The sequence below is a fragment of the Penicillium antarcticum genome (genome assembly GCF_028974205.1).
Source record: "Penicillium antarcticum strain IBT 31339 chromosome Unknown utg000009l_segment0_segment0, whole genome shotgun sequence".
NCBI classification, from domain to species: Eukaryota; Fungi; Ascomycota; class Eurotiomycetes; order Eurotiales; family Aspergillaceae; genus Penicillium; species Penicillium antarcticum.
This window is the reverse complement of record NW_026695307.1, coordinates 1,292,279-1,309,815: the sequence shown is the minus strand read 5'-3', so window position 1 is coordinate 1,309,815 and position 17,537 is coordinate 1,292,279. Positions and strand designations below refer to the sequence as shown.

The window sequence follows — 17,537 nt, the reverse complement described above, 5'->3', positions numbered from 1 at the left end:
ATACATTTGGATGCTATCCTGAGTCATTACACTTGGGTATATGAAGGTTAATGTACTGGGACTCGACTAGTCAATTGCTCCAGACGACCTGCCAAGGTCCGATGTTTGCGCATGACTTCCTCCCATTCGTAGGCCACGTCCTCTTCTGTATCGTCATCCCCGCTAAGCTCTGTTAGAATCATACCAAAGTCACCTCCAAGACGACCGAGACTTGCAGCACAGTACAAGAGCTGGGTGAGAAGACTTTCTCTCGAGCTTCGGTCTCGGACATTGGGAAGATATGTGCGCATCGTATCTGTGAGCAACTGCACAAGATGCATTGGGAATGTTGCAAGAGCGGGAGGTAGGCGCTGCAAAGGATCATCCGAATGGGCGGGCTTCGACTTGGCTTTAGCGTCAGCACCCCTTAATCCTGAGCTGGCAAGCTCGGAATCGGATTGCTCAGAGCCGAATATATTCTTGTATAATGAGACAATGGCGAAGCTCTGCTCTCGGAAGATCTCAATGTATCGTTTCAAATAGCGATCCGTTTGTTGGCCACCAGACCACGTAGTCGTGTCTGATTTGTCCTTTGCGGCCCGGCGTTGAGTTTCTTGATCGGCGAGTTCGCGAAGGGGGTCTAGAGCTTCGAGAGTCGACACCAAATGCGCCAATCTGCAGACCAAAAAAATGGCCCCCAGAGCACCTTCTCCTGTTCCCGCAGCTCCGTCACTTTGAAGCATCTCCAAATCCGGGGCTACTCGCCGCAGCCAGCCCACAGTTCGCATGCCAGCTGCTAGCCGTAGGTTCTGAGCGCGAAGCCCCGTGATCAGATTACTTGTCATGTCCTTCATGGCATCCTCTGCTTGAGATGCTACATCTTGAATCAATGGTGATTCGGGGTATAGTGTTTGTAGTCGCTTGATATGTGCATGTAGGTCGAGCGCCGAGGAGTAAGTTGTGGAGGAGGCACCGGTACCGGAGTTGACTGAAGCGGCGGACACAGCTGTAGACAGCAAACTTGGTAGCTCTAAGATGTCGGAGAGTCGATCAACGTTACGAGACAGCTGCATGGCCTTTTTCCGTCGTTCCAGAGCTGCATTGTCTGTGATCTTGCTGTACTTGGTGGAGAACCCAACGGCCTGCTCGTCGAGTTTAGGGATGGCATCGCGGAGCTGTTGCGCCTCGCGGGTCAATTGTGGAACGGATGTGGAGAGGCTGGATAGATTGTCGGCGGAAGTGACAAAGGCCCGGTGCGAACGGTTGGATAAAGCTTGGAGGGACAGAAGGGTCGAATGGGAGGATTGCGCAAGCGATGGGGGTTCGGTATATTGGAGGGCTTCGAGCGATAGAGTCGAGAGTCGATTGAGGTATTGGTCAGTAGTGCCGTCAGCCGATAAAGTCGGACTCAAGTGAGGAGCCAGCAGCTCCAGCAAATCGGCCATGGTTGATGCTATTTGGAAGTTGTGTAAAAGAGGCGCGCTGAATGGACGGTGCTTGGTCCGTGCGGGTCTGTACCTTCTGGACTCAACTTTTTTCCTTTTCGATTTGTTCTTCTGTTTCAACCTCTTGTTTCTCTTATTCTTGTTTTCTTGTCAGACCAGGATTCAGGTCCTGCGTTCTTTTCGTTGCTCTAGAGTGGTCATATCTCTAGCCCCTCCCCCGCATCCCCATTACGTGCCCCATACCCTTCACCATGGGGAAGCCCCGGGTAAGTCTAGATGTTCGATGGATGTGGTGGCTTGTACTGACTTGACCTGGTAGATGATCATTTTGGTGCGCCATGCACAATCAGAAGGCAACAAGAACCGAGATATCCACCAGACTATTCCAGACCATCGGGTAAAGCTCACGACTGAAGGCCATCGACAAGCACAAGAGGCAGGCCAGCGACTCCGACACCTTCTTCATCCTGATGATACCCTTCACTTTTTCACTTCTCCTTATCGTCGGACGAGAGAGACCACCGAAGGGATTCTTGAATCCCTAACATCCGACACACCCTCTCCGTCACCGTTCCCCAGACATACAATCAAAGTCTACGAAGAACCTCGACTGCGGGAACAAGATTTTGGTAATTTCCAACCATGTTCTACAGAGATGGAGCGTATGTGGATGGAGCGAGCAGACTATGGCCATTTCTTCTATCGGATACCTAACGGCGAGTCTGCGGCAGATGCCTACGACCGAGTGAGTGGGTTCAACGAATCACTCTGGCGCCTATTTGGTGAAGACGACTTTGCCAATGTGTGCGTCCTCGTCACCCACGGTCTCATGGCACGAGTCTTCCTCATGAAATGGTACCACTGGAGTGTGGAGTACTTTGAGGACCTTCGCAACATCAATCACTGCGAGTTCGTAGTATTGACCCACAACCCGGAGAACGGCAAATATACTCTACAGAACAAGCTGCGAACGTGGTCGGATTTGAAGAAAGGCCGAGAACGTGAAAATGCAGCTAAAGGGCAGATTCATGTACCCACCTCTCTGCCAGCCCATGTCCCGATCCGACGGAAATGGGGCGGTTGTCCGGACGGCTGTACTCATGGTATATATGCAGACGGGAAACAACTATTGCGAGCCAATCTGTTGAACTCTGTGCGTCACGGGACTGATCACTCTCACTCCAAGCACCATGATGAACATGGCCATAGTTTTGGCTCCAAGCTACATAAATCAGTGTCTATCGACGAGGTGGTCTCATCTTCAGAGGACAGTACCATTCAAAATGAAATCACTCGAAAACCTAGCACTAGGCATACCTCCAATCCAGGACCAGGAAGTGACGACGGGACTGGAGACAACACGAAGCATTACGACTCAGGCTCAGAGGCCCGGTCAGCCCAGCCATTGCACCCAAAGCATCACAATCAGCATGGACTCAACCGAAATAGCGAGGATCACATGTACCATCCGCCAGCACCCTCATCTTCATCCTCTGCACACCTGAAGTATGCCCTCCTCCACCTAGGCGGCCGTGACGGCGGTGGCTCAATGAGCGGAGCAAATAGCTTAGCACCATCCGACGACGAAGGCGAGGATCACGACCATCGCCGCCATTCTGCATCAAGTTCCTCCAACACCAGCAACCTGTCACACGCAAACCAACAACACTTCCAATTCCCATCCCAAACACAAGGACCAGTTCCCTCCCAGGAACTCGAAGATGACGGCGACGACGAGATGAGCGGAAGCACAAAACCACGAAAACCTCGACCACACCACCCTCCCCCCATCACCACCACCATCACCACCATCATCTGTCCACAAGCACCCAACCCGAGCACCGCATGGCCAACATCCTAGGCGACGGAGACGAATCCTCCAATCCCTCCGAAACACAAACACCACAACCAGATAGCTCTACAGCAAACCATCCTGACACCCTAGAAATGTCTCTGGAAGAGCAACAAAAACAAGACCAAAGCATCAGAGGGAGCGTCTACTAATACTGTCACCACCACTGCAATGATGCATTCCAGGTGTTTTCCATTCTATTTATGTTTCTCACACTTCCATGCTTCCGCACATCTGCTTCTGGCTCAAGCCTGTCCTCGCTCTTCTCATTTTCATCTATCTATTTGCTACCCTACCTACCTATCCTATCTAGCCTTACGACCCTTACGATTGCTTCGATGAATCTTGACTACCCACAACTGCATCTACATCGACATGTTCTTTGATTTCTGTCATTGTCAGGGCTTAGATCCCTTTTTTGATGTTAGGCACATTTCAAAATTATTTGATTTCTCGTTTCATTTGGTAAATCTATCTGTGTACGTGTAATAACTTGATCCAATTTGAAGGGAGAGTGTGGTTGGCGTACTTGCATGTTTATTACATTCAAAAGAAGAATGATACAATACCAAATCATCTATGGCGGAACTTGCCACAAAGTACATTGGGTAAGAAGGAAATACGAAGAACCCAAAAAAACCAAGTGGAAAGACGAAGAGAACTCTACGAGGACGAGGGATAGAAGCGAATACTATACAGCGGTCAAGCAAAGACCAAGAATCGTGTTCACGTATGAAAATCATCTTCAGTAGAATTGCGCACCAAGAACCGAAGCCAGGAGAACAGAGGACCACAAATAGCATAAGCAGCATTATTTCTTCGAAAGAACAACCGAGAATGCACATGTAGACCGAGTTCACCGACACAATGCCGCGAAAGTGACAGAGGGGTGGAAGACAAGAGAAGGAAGATGACTTCGTTATCGAGATCATGTAGGCTACATACATGTCAATCACTTGGATTGAATGACTTGAGGTAGTGGGCATTTCTGGATATGATGGATGTGCGCATGGGATCGACCGGCTTGATGTCTCTGCTTGTCGTGGGACATAAAGGGTTGATCGGGACCAGGTTGGCACTCCATTGATTTGGGATGGGGTTGACTGTCAGAATTCAAGGGAGTGAAAATTGATAACTTCCAAAGAATTGATCAAAGAAAAAAAAAAAAAAAAAAAAGGAATCTCAGGCTCAAGCAGATTCCAGCTTAAAAGGGTTCGAAAATTCACTGAATTGTTGTTGATCGTGTGGATCGAGAAAAAAGAGTCCATAGAAGAAAGGTAGAAACAAATCGGTGGATCGAAAGGAACGAGAACTGAGGTGAGAAGATCAAATATCAAAAGAAAGAGGGGGAAAAAAAAAAAGTAGAAAGACGGGAGAAAATGATTAACGCCGGGCACTGCGTGGAGCGTGACGAATGGGAATAATGTACCGATATGAAGAGGAAACGCGAAGAAGTAAAACACTCTATGGGTAATCACCGCGAGACACAATGCCGAGCAAGAAACAGGAAGGGCCGAAAATATAAACCGAAGTCGTGGGTAATAAACAAAGTATCAGATTTTGGGGATTCGTGATCGTCGTGACTGCGGCTCCGGCAATCCTTTGGATGTAAAAGTCAGGAACTAACCACGATGAGATTTTGAAAGTACCACCTGATCCAAAGGATCATTGTGCAGGAAACGAAGTGGCCTGAGGCATCGTGGAGTTGCCGGAGCATGCCATTGTCCGCCGTAGGAGCGTGTTTTTCCTCTTTTTTTGCGTTTTTTGAGATTTTTCGCTTGGCCAACGAGAACCAGCAGACGCAGAACAAAAGTACTTTTTGGGTGACGCGGCATGCCGATTGTCCAGTAGCATATAAGGCTAGCGAGACAAAAGTCAAAAGGCGCAAGGTTGGAAACAAGAAATGAAGAAAACGGTATCAGCGAAATAAATCCACGCGAGTCGCCCAGAGAAACATAGAATTCTAAAGTTGCAGTGAGAAAAAGGCCCAGAGAGACAGCCGCACTGGGGAGTCTCTAGCCGTTGATGTCGTCTGTTCCATCTGTTGTAAGCAAATAGTCGAACACCGTCACTTAGGCGGCGATGATTGGCTGCATTGTGGGGAATGCACTGGTGCTCATGTAGTGTTCCAGATGCTTGGCACAGTAAGTGCAACCGCACGACGAGCCGTGGCCAGTCCACACACTCTGTGCAAAGGGCAAACCGTAAGCTGGGGTGTGGTGGTAGGAGGGAGGCTGGGATCGGGGGGCTTGGTGAGACATGTACTGTGGGGGTGCATTCCAGCCGCGCGAGTAGGGCGGGGGAGGAAGCGGGTTCGAGTAGCCCCAAGAGCCGACCGAGTAGTAGTCGGGGGTGTTGGGTCCACTGGAGAGGGCGGAAGGAGGCGAGTATTCAGATGCGGTCGGGTTCAACCAAGAACTCTCCACGTGAGAACCGCGCTGGTACTGCGGCGGGATGGGGCCCTCGGGCGACATGAGAGGCTTCGTGACGCCCTGGCTGCGAAGCACGTTGGTCTCAAGAGGAGCCAGAGTCTGGCGAGTTTCCTGAGCACGGGCTGTAGCCTTGGCACTCCAAGTATCCCAGTGAGCGCGCCAGGAGGCGAACCCGTCCTGCTTGTCGTAGATGCGGTCGTGGATCTTCCAGTCGAACGCGAACAGCCATTCCAGCTCCATGCGGTTCAACTCGGCAACGGGGATGTTGCTGACCTCCGCCCAGGACTTGTTCTGGAAGGTGTTGTCATCGAGGAACTTGCTGCCCAAGAGGAGAGAGACGGTCAACATGCGGTACACTTGGCTGTTTCCTCCCTTGGTAGCGGCGCGTTGCGCCGAGAGCACACGCATCCGGCTGGCCAGATAGAATAGACCGAGCAAGATGGTGGAGCTGGGCAGACGAGTCGAGGACAAGATCTGATAGACGTATTTCCGAAACTGGGGGGTAACCGAAGATCCTGGGTAGATGCTTCGCCTTATGTCAATATCTGCAATGTTGATCTGTTTGGCGAACAATTCATACATTCCCTGGGCCATTTCCGCCACGAAGTCGGACATGCGATCCATCTCGTAATCCAGGTGAGCGGCAACACCTCCGGTAGCTTTCTCCTCCTTGCGCGGCTGTTCGGGCCGTTGCATCGGGGCGGCTTCCTGTCGGCGGTACTGGGGCGGGATAGACGATTCCATGGGCGGGAGTTGGACGTTGCTCCTGATCGGGGGCAGGGTTGCGGCCAACGGGTTGAACATGGCTTGCTGATTCAACGCATGGAGATCACGAGCCGGGTACATCGGGTGGGCGGACTGAGGGTGATGGTTCATCGAGGTCGGCTTGGCGTAGCAGAGAGACTGCGAGTACTGCTCGATGAATTCATTGCCGCTCTGGTGGTAGCGAGGAGGGAATCCTGTGTGACCAACAGGGTAGAACGAAGGGTCATCCATACGACCACCGTTGACATGGGGAGGAGTAGGCAGGCCGTGGCCTGGAACGAAGAAGGACGGCATCTTAAAGGGTAGGGGGGAGAGATACCAGTTCAGGACGGAGAGCTAGACGATTTCTAAGCAGTCAGGCGTTAGCATACCAGGCCACTGGGGACAACCAAGTGACAAGAATTCTTAAAAAAAAAAGTCGACGAACCGTCAAAACTCCACCAGATCCTGATCCTGGGGGTAGCGAGAACGCTGCTCAGCGAGCGGGTCGCTCTGTTGTTGTCCTGGGGAGCAGTCTCTAGTTGAATGACATGGAGGTGCGATCCAGAGATGTCAAGAAAAGAGTGAAGGAATGTGGTGAATTGAGCAGAAGAAACCTCAGTTGCAGAGTCAAGCGATCCGATAGAGAGAAATCTTTGGAGCGCAATTCAGTAAATTCAAAGTGCTTCAGGAGTAACCAGATCGAGGTTCGAGATGGTAGGGTAACTCAGTCACACTGAGAACGCGAGAGAAGAAACGAGAAAAATAAATTTTCCCGCAGAAGCAAACCTCAGGATGAGGTGAACAACGACACTTAGTGAAAAGCTCGTTGACACGGGAGAGAGGGTTGATGCAGAAAGAGGTGAAGAGGATGGAGGAAGGAAAAGTGTACAGGGGCGATGTGTGGGAAAAGGCCGTTGGTAACGATACCAGTAATGGTAATACAGGGAGGCCTGGACGGAGGAGTTGCAGCCTAGTGGGGGCGTGTATAGGGGTGTATGCACCCTGAAATCTAATTTTGCACCTTAGGGTCCGGTGTGTGTTTCGCAATGATGATCCATTCTTTATTAAAGAAATAGAAATAGGAATAACTATAAAGTGAGTATATTAGATCTGCTCCTACTTTCAGTGACTTAAAGACTCCCACTGTAATTCCCTACATGTAACTAAAATCCAACCCAAAAAAAAAAAAGAATTAAGTCGGTGATGCAACGCCCGTGTCACTGGGTCACTGGACTAAAAAAAGGTCACTCCACTTGACTAAGCAGTTCTTTGGATTTCTTTGTCTCCAAGGCTCCATGGACTCTTTAACTATTGTACATTCCACCGTTGCTCGGCCTACACATATCTACCTATCTAGACATCTGCTTCTACTCCAATCTCATACATAACAAATATACATTACCCGTACAACCAAGCAAGGGCAAGGCCATCTGACACCCACACAATTATCTAAGCACTAACCCTCCAGCCCCCATCATTGGCCCTATCATGTCTGACTGGCCACCGGAGATGTACCTACATATATGACTCACCCAGAGACACTTCAGGATCCAATGCTGATCCCTGCAGTGTAGACATAGCGTCATGTCGCATGGCACTGGCGCATGGCTCCGGCACTGCCAGTTACACTGTGACCTAGAACTCGGCAGTGATATACTATTACTATATGGGATTGAGGCTGCGCTGGTGACAGCCTCATATTGTGGTATACAACAGATGGTTCTCTGATTTTGTACATATACATACATGCATCTAATAAAAGACGTATACAGACACAGTACTCCATACGAAGGATTATATATTCGCCCCTCCCCCTCCCGAAACCCGTGCAGGTTTCATGCACGTTCCGGAATCCGGATATAACATTCGGAGAACTCCAGTTTATAGGCTTAGAGGGGCGATGGATCATTGTCACAGAATAAATGGCTTAGCTTTTGTCTAGGCACTGCCCGTGCGTAAGGACCTACAATACATTGACATGTACGGAGTACATGTAAGTTAACTAGCCACCATGCCTAAATAGAATAAAACATAAAAAACGCCTCTCAGACCTCGTGCCTTGCCATGAGGCTTCCTTTCCGTTCGCTCATTTCGTCACTGTGGTTCCCTGGCCTTGACCTTGGCCCTGGGCTTTGCTTTGGCCTCTGTGACCTATCCGAGAAGAACCAGGCGCTTATATGTACGTTCATGTAGATGAGAAACTTATATCACATTTCCTTACGATACAACGTTATTAGAGCGAAAATTATGAAGAGAACAAGACAATAAACTCTCCCGGTGAATACAAGAGTCAAAACCAATGCTGGTTCTACGAAACAACCCACTGCTCCGTACTCCGTCCGAACTTACATGTAAAAGAGTGGAGGGCGGCAAAAAGGAATCGAAAAGAAAAAAGCTGCCCAACCATACGGCAACCGGCTACATCCGGCAGTCCCCAAAAGGAAAAAACGAAGGAAAAACAAAAAAGGTCAGTCTCCATTCAGTTTCTAGGCTCTGTAAATGGGGGTCCCGAACTGTATTTCTGCGTGTAACCCCGTGAACCGTGACTGACTTAGGGATTTTCGGATGCTGGGCGCTGCAGGCCCCATGCTTACATTGTGTCTTTTGTTGGTGTTGGCACGGGGCGGGGGAGGCGAGTTCCATTCGATTGCTTTGTGATGTACATGTAGACATGTGTAGATAATGTTGCGGTTAGCGAATCAGACGTGCTGTTTTAGATTTTCCATGCTTTTGCTTTTATATGTATATGTATGCATGGGGTATCCGTTCAGCCGGATGATACAGTAGAAAATGTCGCAGGTGATCCCGAGGTAGTCCATATGTGGAGCGTGGATTTCTTTTCGTCTACTTGCAGTTGGAGGGAGAATATGACCGTTCCCGTAAATTTGATTGGCATTTCTATCATGCTGAGCTTTTACGTCAGGCGGATATGACGCCTGGATAAAAAAGAACAAAAATCGGAGGGATTCCATTTCCATTCCATATCACATGGATTGGTGGATATCCTGTCCCCCCCCCCCCCCCCGGATGGTGGTCTCTATTAGAGCGGACCAACTTGCCAAAATGAAAAAGAAGAACAAAAAGAAAATCGATGAATGTATCGAGGGGATAAAACAAAAATTGGAGGCGTATGCAAGCCTGTCAGGAAGAACAGAGGGATATCATTAAGATTCAGGGAATCCAGACATGTCGCAAAAAAGAAGAAGAAGAAAGGGATGATAAAAGGATAAAAACCATAAAACAAAACCATAAGACTCGTATATTCGATAAGTCGTCAGGGAGAGACCATTCCCTCCACCTCATTGTCGGTCGATGGGTATCCATTGGAGGTTCAAATGGATTGACCGCATCGATCAGCCATATAGCATACCGCTTTGCAAGTCCAAGCTTGGCCTGGCCTATAGACCCTGTACAAGGTGCCAGCTTGAATGAGAACATGGCTGAATGCCATTATTCATCCTTCAAACTTCCGACCAGGTTGCGTAGCACATCCATGATGACAGCTTCGTCCTTGGGCTCGCCGCCGGGGAATGAGCTTTCTGTAGCATTATCCAACACTCGCGCGCGGGCACTTCGAAGAACTTCCCGGATGTAGTTCTTGTCCTCATAATCTTCCATCAGAACAGCCTCAAAATCATCGATTGCCTTGTTTGCTCGATCAGTGAACGAGGATGACTCTGGCGGACCAACCGGCGCACGATTCTGCTGCGGTTGATGGTGGTGGTGTTGCTGTTGTTGATGGTGATGGGGCTGAGGATGAGCCGGGAGTCCCGATGGCGGGTGGTGTTGGTGTTGATGCTGCGACTGGTGGTGCTGCATCGGCGGTTGCTGTTGAGGTTGATGTGACATCGGCTGTGACGGGGGCCGAACCGGTTGCTGGTGCTGCTGTTGGTATGGCTGCCCATTGGATGGAGGGTAGGTCTGGGGCTGCGTGTTGATGTGCGGCGGTTGGGAGGGCTTTTGGGGTGGGTAGGGGGAATGGTGCTGAGGAGGTCCCTGGGGAGGCCGTGGAGTTTGTGTCTGCTGCTGACCTGCCTGCGAGGCTGGATTGGACGCGTAGGGAGAGGTGTAGGTGGATGGGACGGTCTGCGCGAAGGCAGCCGGGAGGTTGCTGCGGATAGTGCTGGGGATGGGGAAGGACGCAGCAGCATTGATAGGTGCTGGGGCAGGGGCAGGCGGAGGTGCGGGTGCGGGTGCGGGCGCGGGCGCGGGTGCAGGTGCTGGGGGAGGAGCAGGAGCAGACACAGGAGGAACTGGGACAGGGGCAGGCGTAGAAACAGGAGGAGGGGCGGAGATGGGAGCAGAAGGGGGAGCCGGCGTCGGTGCTGGCGTGGACACTGGGGGTGGAGCGGGAGTTGAAACCGGTACCGGAGCAGCAGGAGCAGGCGGAGGAGCGGGTGCCGTTGAGGGAGGTGCATAAGGACTTTGTCGCGGTCCTGGCACTGAGGCCGGGAAAGGCGCAGGCGGAATCGATGGGAACTGGAAGTGTTGAGGCGGATTTGGCACAGGTGGTGGTGGAGCATAGGAGTGGGCAATCTGTGGCATATATTGTTGAGGAGCAGGCGTTGGCGGATGCGAGGTCTGTGGTTGCGGCGGAGGCGACGGGCGTCGCTTCTTTTCTTTCTCAACCGACGCGCCAGGTATCAATTGCCATGACCAACCCTTGCCATCTCGTTCTGCGTGCATGAACAGATGGCCGTTGCCATTGAGATTGTGCCGCACACTCGATGTCCAACCCTCGGTCTCACACTTGAAGCGGAAGTAAGGATACTTCAATTTCAAAGCCCTATAAATCTGCTTCAGTGTCATTGGCGTGCCAGCTTCCGTCAGAGCATCAAAGATGAGCACAGCGTAGTTGTAAGGAGGCTTTGCCAAATCCTCTTGCGTGTAAGCAGATTCGGGAGGATAGTTGGGAGACGGCGACCGTGATGGCTTGCGCTTCTTGACTGGTGGGGGCTTGACATATTCCTCTTGACGCTGTTCCGGGATCTGACCCCCTTCCGTCGAAGGAAGAGGAGAATCCATAAATGTTCCATCGGGCTTCTTTCTCTTGGTATACTTCCGCTTCTCGGCTGGTTTCGGTGTCGGCGACTCAGGAACAACGGACTCTTTCGCGACTGTTTTCCCAGCCTTGGGCACCTTGGGAAGAGGCGGCGTGACACCACCGTTGGCTTCACGCTTAGCGGCCATCTTCTGCTCACGGGCAAGCTCGGCTCGCTCACGCTTCGACATGATGCCGTCCTTGGGAGGTCGACCAGGGCCGCGCCGGCGGGTTGGCTGCGATCCATTATCTGCCTCGATAGAATCCAATGCCTTCGAGGAATCGGTATCCTTCAGCTTGAGACTGAGCTTAGGTACCTTGGAAGGTTCCCTGCTCTCCCCACTCTCGCTTCCGAGCCTCTCTGATCCATCAACATCGTTGTCGACCTCGATCGAAACATGAGGGTCTTCGTCCTCTCCCTCTGCATCTTCTTCATCGTCTGGCAGCTGCTGTTCTTCCATTCTATCGGCGCCTGTTTCGCCAATGGGAACGTCTGGTAATAAGAAGCGGATGCGCACGCCTCCGATCTGTATATAATCACCACTGTGTAACGGACGAACTTGCCCTGGTGATAGCCAATCGGCTCCAATGAAAGCCCCGTTGCGACCCATTACTTCCATCTCGAACAAATTGCGGTCAAAGTTATATGAAATGCGAACATGTCTGCGGGAAATACCTCGATGACCCGCGGCACTGCCGTCAACCGTCGTCGGGGGGTGGATTGGGATGGTGGGACAGGAATCAGGAGACGGAAGCAAAGCAAGTGTATCAACAGGCTTGGCATCTCCATTCCCATCTTGTAGGGACTGCATCGCTAAAGCGTTGTAGTCTGTAGTTGACTGTAATTGAGCCGGGTTTGCGTGCACTGGCACAACGGCCTCGTCCATAGAGGACTTTGAGGATCGTCGACTCGGGTTCATTCCACCTGGAAGATGCGGAGGAACATCTGGGTCAAAGCCCATGATACCTCCGCGATCGCTGACAACGCTGCCCATCATGGCAGCGCTTTCCTCCCGCTTCATACGGTTTGGGGTGTGTGATGTGTTGCCTCCACTCGAGCTCTTTGCTCGAGAGCTTCGCACGGCCTGCCGGAACTGGAACTCTCGATGGTGAGCGGCGCGTGCGGCTCGCACGTCTCGCCCGAGGATGAACGAGTAGGTATTGCAATAGAAATGCCCATCGTCAAACTCCAACTTGGCAAATGCTTGGATCTTAGGCTCCGATCCAGCTATTGATGTGGCTCCATCTTGATATCCCAGGGCTGACAGATCGGCGCCTTGCGAAAGGAAAGCGGCGGTGAGTAGCTCGTTCTGGTGGAGAGCCTCGAACGCATTTTTCGGGCCAGCGTTGAAGTCCAGGGGCGGAAGAAGGGAGGGCTGTTCCGTGTCTAGTTTTGTGTTAAGAGGATCGGTAAGGGTACCCATTGCATCGGACGAGGAAATCCCTGCGTGGGCAAAATCCTGATGGGAAGGATTTGTTCCCATTAGCTCATCACCCAGGGCCTTTCCGTTCAGCAAATCCTGAATCTCGCGCGACATTGACGGATCCTGTTGCAAGCTCGGATCGATGGAGGTAGCGTGGGTATTTAAATCGAAAGGCTGAGCATGATGGTCCTCCATTTTGAAATCCATGGACATATCGTGGTCCTCCTCTCCAAATTGCTGGGCGGTTGTTTGGTTCGGCGCAGATTGATTGCCAAGGAGTTGAGCTAAAAGGGCGCTTGCAGCGTTTTGCGTGTGGGCGTCTTGTTGGTGCTGCGACGCAGAAATCTCGTGGCTGTCCGAACATTCGGTCTTAATTCCGACATCTGAGGTTGGAAGGCCCTTTGGCGTGGACGGGGCAGAATTATTCTGCATGTCGCGAATTGCGGAGTCGTTTCGGGGATTGGAAGGGGGCGTGGAGTTATGGGAGCCGCCATAGTCGTACATGGGCGAATCTGTACCTGGATCAGGCGGTCGATGGCCCACAGCTGGCGCAGTCATGGTCTGCGACGACATGACAGGCTGGTGGAAAAGAAGGGAAGAAGGGAACAAAAGCTGAAGTTCTCACTTTGGGCCGGGCGGTGAAGACGGCCGAGTTGGTTACTGCAGCTAACCGTAGTGCAGGTGCCATCACCGAGTGTAGGCCATGAATTCTTTGGTTTCTCGAAAATTGTAGCCCGTAACTTCTGCGTCTGCAAAGGTGATCGAGGGGCAAGTGTTGGGGAACAGGAGAAGAAAGGCGACGATCCTCTCCGGGACAAATTTTCTTTCCCGCCCCGCCCAGTCCCCGATCCACTGGTTCACCGATTTTGCAGAGCTTAGATCTATACAGGGGATGTTTCTAGGGTAGTTTTGTAGATATACTATGCACTGTGCTTTAGTTCTCCTCCATGTCACTCCTTCAAACGGATATTCCCCTTGCCCTGGCAGTCCAGTGGAGTCGACCCCTCTTCTGATATCCGGTGGCTTGCCTCCACTGGAGGCTGGATAGATGAGGGGGAAACACGAGAACATGAATTGATCATATAACCTATACAATTACCAAACCCCAATGAAAGAAAGAATCAAGAAAATATACATGCAATGTGAGAAGCAAAGAACAACAACTTATACTTCATACATCGACTACTCTAGACTCTCTTATCGCGATAAACACCTTAAAAAAAAGCCACCTCCTCACCGTCCACTCCCAACTCGAACAACAACCACCAAATACAACCACAACCAACAAAATGCCCCCCAAATCCAAAAAGCAAGACGCCAAACCACAACCAACCCAAAACCAACCCAACTGCCCAAACTGGCCACCCCTACGCCCCCTTCTCCCACCCGCCGATCTAAGCCTAGAACCCCTCCTCCGCGACCAAATCTACCTCATCCGCAACTTCCTTCCAAGCACCCTCTGCAAAACTTACGCCTCATTCCTAGCCTCACTACCCCTAACCACAACACCCGGTAAACCAAAGAAAGACGAGGCATTGCGCGTGAATGATCGGTTCCAGATTGATGATGCGCGGTTTGCGGAGATGCTGTGGAGTCAGACTTCTCTGAAGGAACTCGTCACAGAGAGATCTGAAGAGCTAGATTATGATGAGGATGTGGACGGGCATGGATCACCCGCAGAAATCGCCGAACGAGCGCAGAGACTTTGGGGCGGGGAACCCTTGGGGTTGAATGCCAATATTCGCATTTATCGATATACGAAGGGTCAATTCTTTGGTCAGCATTGTAAGTCTCCAATCCAATCCAACCTCCAATTCCAGAACATACAAATACAACCTCAACCCGGTCCTTAACCCAACCAACAACTAACAACCCAACCCAACCCAACCAGACGACGACTCAAACAACATAACCTTCCCCCCATATCCCTCAACAGCCCTCTCACGAGCAACGCCCGCACGAACAACCTGGACCCTCCTCATCTACCTGACGACCAGCACAGGCGGCGAAACAGTCTTCTACCCGGAAGCGACGCGCGCGAATCGGAACCCTGAGCCGATTGTTGTTGCGCCGGAGGTTGGGATGGCGCTTTTGCATCGGCATGGGGATGCTTGTATGCTTCATGAGGGGATGGAAGTTACGGGTGGGGAGAAGTGGGTTTTGAGGAGTGATCTGGTTGTTCCGAGGTGATTTTGTCTTGTACTTGCATCTTGGATTATGGTTGGGATTGGGATCGGTGTTGGTTGTGGGCTGGATACACCATACTATGTTGCATTTTCGGCGTTATTATCATTGACTTGCAACTGCATGATGGAATCAATACTTGTTTTCTCATTCTGGCTACGAGTTGGACCACAATCAGGAGTAGTAGCAAGTGATAACATGACAGGGACGACAGGTCGTCACCTGTTACTAGGTAGGAGGGTAGGAACAGACAGAATTTAGATACAGTTAGGTTCGTAAAGAGTGTAGAGATCAAGCATGGAGAAAATAAGAGACAAGAATTGGAGAAGAGAAGAAAGACCATGAGTTATTGCGGTAGCAGTAGGCAAGACTCAAAGATGTGAATTGACACTCATATGAGAATAGTCGCGGAGTCTAATTCCCCCGATTTCAACTTTCAAGAAACCATCCCATGCCTGGGATTCAATTTCATATCATATAACATTCATTTGGAAACAGGAGACTTGGCAGCGTCCAGTTCATACTCGGCCCGTCTCATAATCTCCTCCACCGGTCCGAGAAGCCTCTTAAATCCATCGCGACCCAATCGCGCAACCTTGACCTCCGTCTTGGTGGTGATGCTTGCCGCACGGGGCTTGTCGTCCAGGAGGGCAAGTTCACCGAAGTAGTCACCACGGCTGTAGTTCTTCACTGGTCCAGAGACTCCATTCTTGGTGGCTTCGGCCTCACCGGACTCCAGCAGGTAGAATGCGTCGCCGGGATCGCCTTCGTGGATGATGACTGAGTTTGCTGGGTACTTGATTGTGTCCAGGGCATCGGCAATCTTGGAGCGCTCGTAGGACTTGAGAGAAGAGAGGAGTGGGACCTCCTCCAGGAAAGCCTCGTACATGCGACGGCGCTGGAATGCCGAGTCCATGAGAATCCGGCGGAAGGTAATACGGTCCAGAGCCCACAACGTACTCTTTGGGTCTGTGGAGATGACTGTCGCTGCACGAGGGGCGTTGTACATCAAGGCAAGCTCACCGAAGGAGCCTCCAGGTCCAGTCGACGCGACCTTGTTACCCAAACCGTCGGGACCAGGCTGCACTGCACCGGAGGGGTGGATGTAAATATCAAAGTTACCCTTCTCCACAATGTAGAAGTAATCTCCAGCGTCGCCTTGGGAGATGACCTTGATATCCTTGGCTGGAATAGGCTTCTCAACAAGTGCATCCAGGACTGTCGTGAATTGATCGTCATCAAGGTGGGAGAAGAGGAAGTTACTGCTAACAGCGGCTTTAAGCCGGGAGATCTGCTCCTCCGTCTTGGGGTGGCGGGGAGGCGTCCAGCTGTCCGAGCCCGCTTCGGTGGGATTTAGAGATTCGGCCGACACAGAGGTCCGGCGACCCAGCGCGTAGTTGTTGGGGAATCCTTGCTGTGCGGTTCGTCCCGGGAGAGGTGCCAGCTCGCCTTCTTGCTCGCCGTCGTCGCCATCGCCCTGGAAGGGGCTCCTGCTGAATAGGGGTCCTCCAAATTGTGTCACTCCCTCGGCGAATGCGCTGCCTCCGAACAAAGCGGCACCTACAGATGTAGTACCTGTGTTTGCCTGTCGGAAACTCATGTCGGTGGGTGACGTCACCTCGAACTCTTCATCCTCGCCGATTTTGGGAATTGGGGACTTCTCGCGGGAGTTGGTGTTCACTGATGGGGCTGCCCCAGTGTTTTGTGCCATGTTGGTAGGGCCGGAGGGGCCGTTGCTCCGGCCACTCTGGAGCTGGAGCTTGGGGAGAAAGGAATGGATGTGTGGAGGTGGGGAGATAGAGTCTATGGATCTCTCAGAATTAGAGGGATGAGGAGAGAGGGCGTTGATCATAAGAGAGTAGAGTAGTTAAAAGAAGGGAGGGGGGGGGGAGGGGAATAATAGTGGGGGAGAGAAAGAGAGGTGTGTCTCGGGAGAGAATAAAGGCAAACAAGCTGGAAATTGAGTCCGAAGAGAAGTCAAGACGAGGGAGAAGTCGAAGAGGGGTATTGGTCTGAGCTTTTCGTCGATCCCTTTTACTTTACTTTGACTGAAGTCGACGTCACTTAAACCAATGAAACCTCCATGTATGACTCTGGATAGCTTCCAAATGTCTTCTAGAAAGCCGGAATTGATGATCATTGCACCTTTGCCACCCACATCCGTGACGAATAGGAGTTGGGAGTCACTTATCCGCACCCTGCCGTTTTCAGAGTCACAGTGGGGAACCTGCAGCGTTCTTTGGAACATAAGATTTCAAAAGACATTATAGACGTTATCTGCATGTAATGGGTGACTCCGATGTGAGGTGGCAAGTCCCTGGTTGTGACTGGTGCAATTGGGTGGCAGATGCCCCTTGGGCTTGAAGGTCTCTGCCACTACAAATAGTCACAGAGACTATTAACCCCTAGGCCTCAATGCCTGTAGGAAGTAAC

At 51.4% G+C, this 17,537-nt stretch overlaps 6 protein-coding genes across 6 annotated transcripts; 2 read left to right on the top strand and 4 right to left on the bottom strand.

Annotated features, from left to right (window-relative positions):
* Positions 1 to 47: 47 nt before the first annotated feature.
* Positions 48 to 1,424, bottom strand: N7508_008854 (Dor1-like family protein; the record flags this gene model as incomplete). Its single annotated transcript, XM_058466917.1, has 1 exon — positions 48 to 1,424. One exon carries the CDS (start codon positions 1,422 to 1,424, stop codon positions 48 to 50), a length of 1,377 nt encoding a protein of 458 aa, XP_058314763.1.
* Positions 1,425 to 1,675: 251 nt separating this feature from the next.
* Positions 1,676 to 3,285, top strand: N7508_008853 (acid phosphatase DET1; the record flags this gene model as incomplete). Its single annotated transcript, XM_058466916.1, has 2 exons — positions 1,676 to 1,690; positions 1,744 to 3,285. The coding sequence occupies 2 exons, from the start codon at positions 1,676 to 1,678 to the stop codon at positions 3,283 to 3,285; spliced, it is 1,557 nt and encodes a 518-aa protein (XP_058314762.1).
* A 2,063-nt stretch (positions 3,286 to 5,348) lies between these two features.
* Positions 5,349 to 6,767, bottom strand: N7508_008852 (uncharacterized protein; the record flags this gene model as incomplete). Its single annotated transcript, XM_058466915.1, has 1 exon — positions 5,349 to 6,767. The coding sequence occupies one exon, from the start codon at positions 6,765 to 6,767 to the stop codon at positions 5,349 to 5,351; it is 1,419 nt and encodes a 472-aa protein (XP_058314761.1).
* Positions 6,768 to 9,905: 3,138 nt separating this feature from the next.
* On the bottom strand, positions 9,906 to 13,493 carry N7508_008851 (forkhead domain protein; the record flags this gene model as incomplete). The annotated part of the gene is made up of 1 exon (XM_058466914.1): positions 9,906 to 13,493. One exon carries the CDS (start codon positions 13,491 to 13,493, stop codon positions 9,906 to 9,908), a length of 3,588 nt encoding a protein of 1,195 aa, XP_058314760.1.
* A 716-nt stretch (positions 13,494 to 14,209) lies between these two features.
* N7508_008850 (uncharacterized protein) lies at positions 14,210 to 15,110 on the top strand (the record flags this gene model as incomplete). Its single annotated transcript, XM_058466913.1, has 2 exons — positions 14,210 to 14,705; positions 14,812 to 15,110. The coding sequence occupies 2 exons, from the start codon at positions 14,210 to 14,212 to the stop codon at positions 15,108 to 15,110; spliced, it is 795 nt and encodes a 264-aa protein (XP_058314759.1).
* Positions 15,111 to 15,588: 478 nt separating this feature from the next.
* Positions 15,589 to 16,815, bottom strand: N7508_008849 (cyclic nucleotide-binding domain-containing protein; the record flags this gene model as incomplete). The annotated part of the gene is made up of 1 exon (XM_058466912.1): positions 15,589 to 16,815. One exon carries the CDS (start codon positions 16,813 to 16,815, stop codon positions 15,589 to 15,591), a length of 1,227 nt encoding a protein of 408 aa, XP_058314758.1.
* Between the last annotated feature and the right edge of the window lie 722 nt (positions 16,816 to 17,537).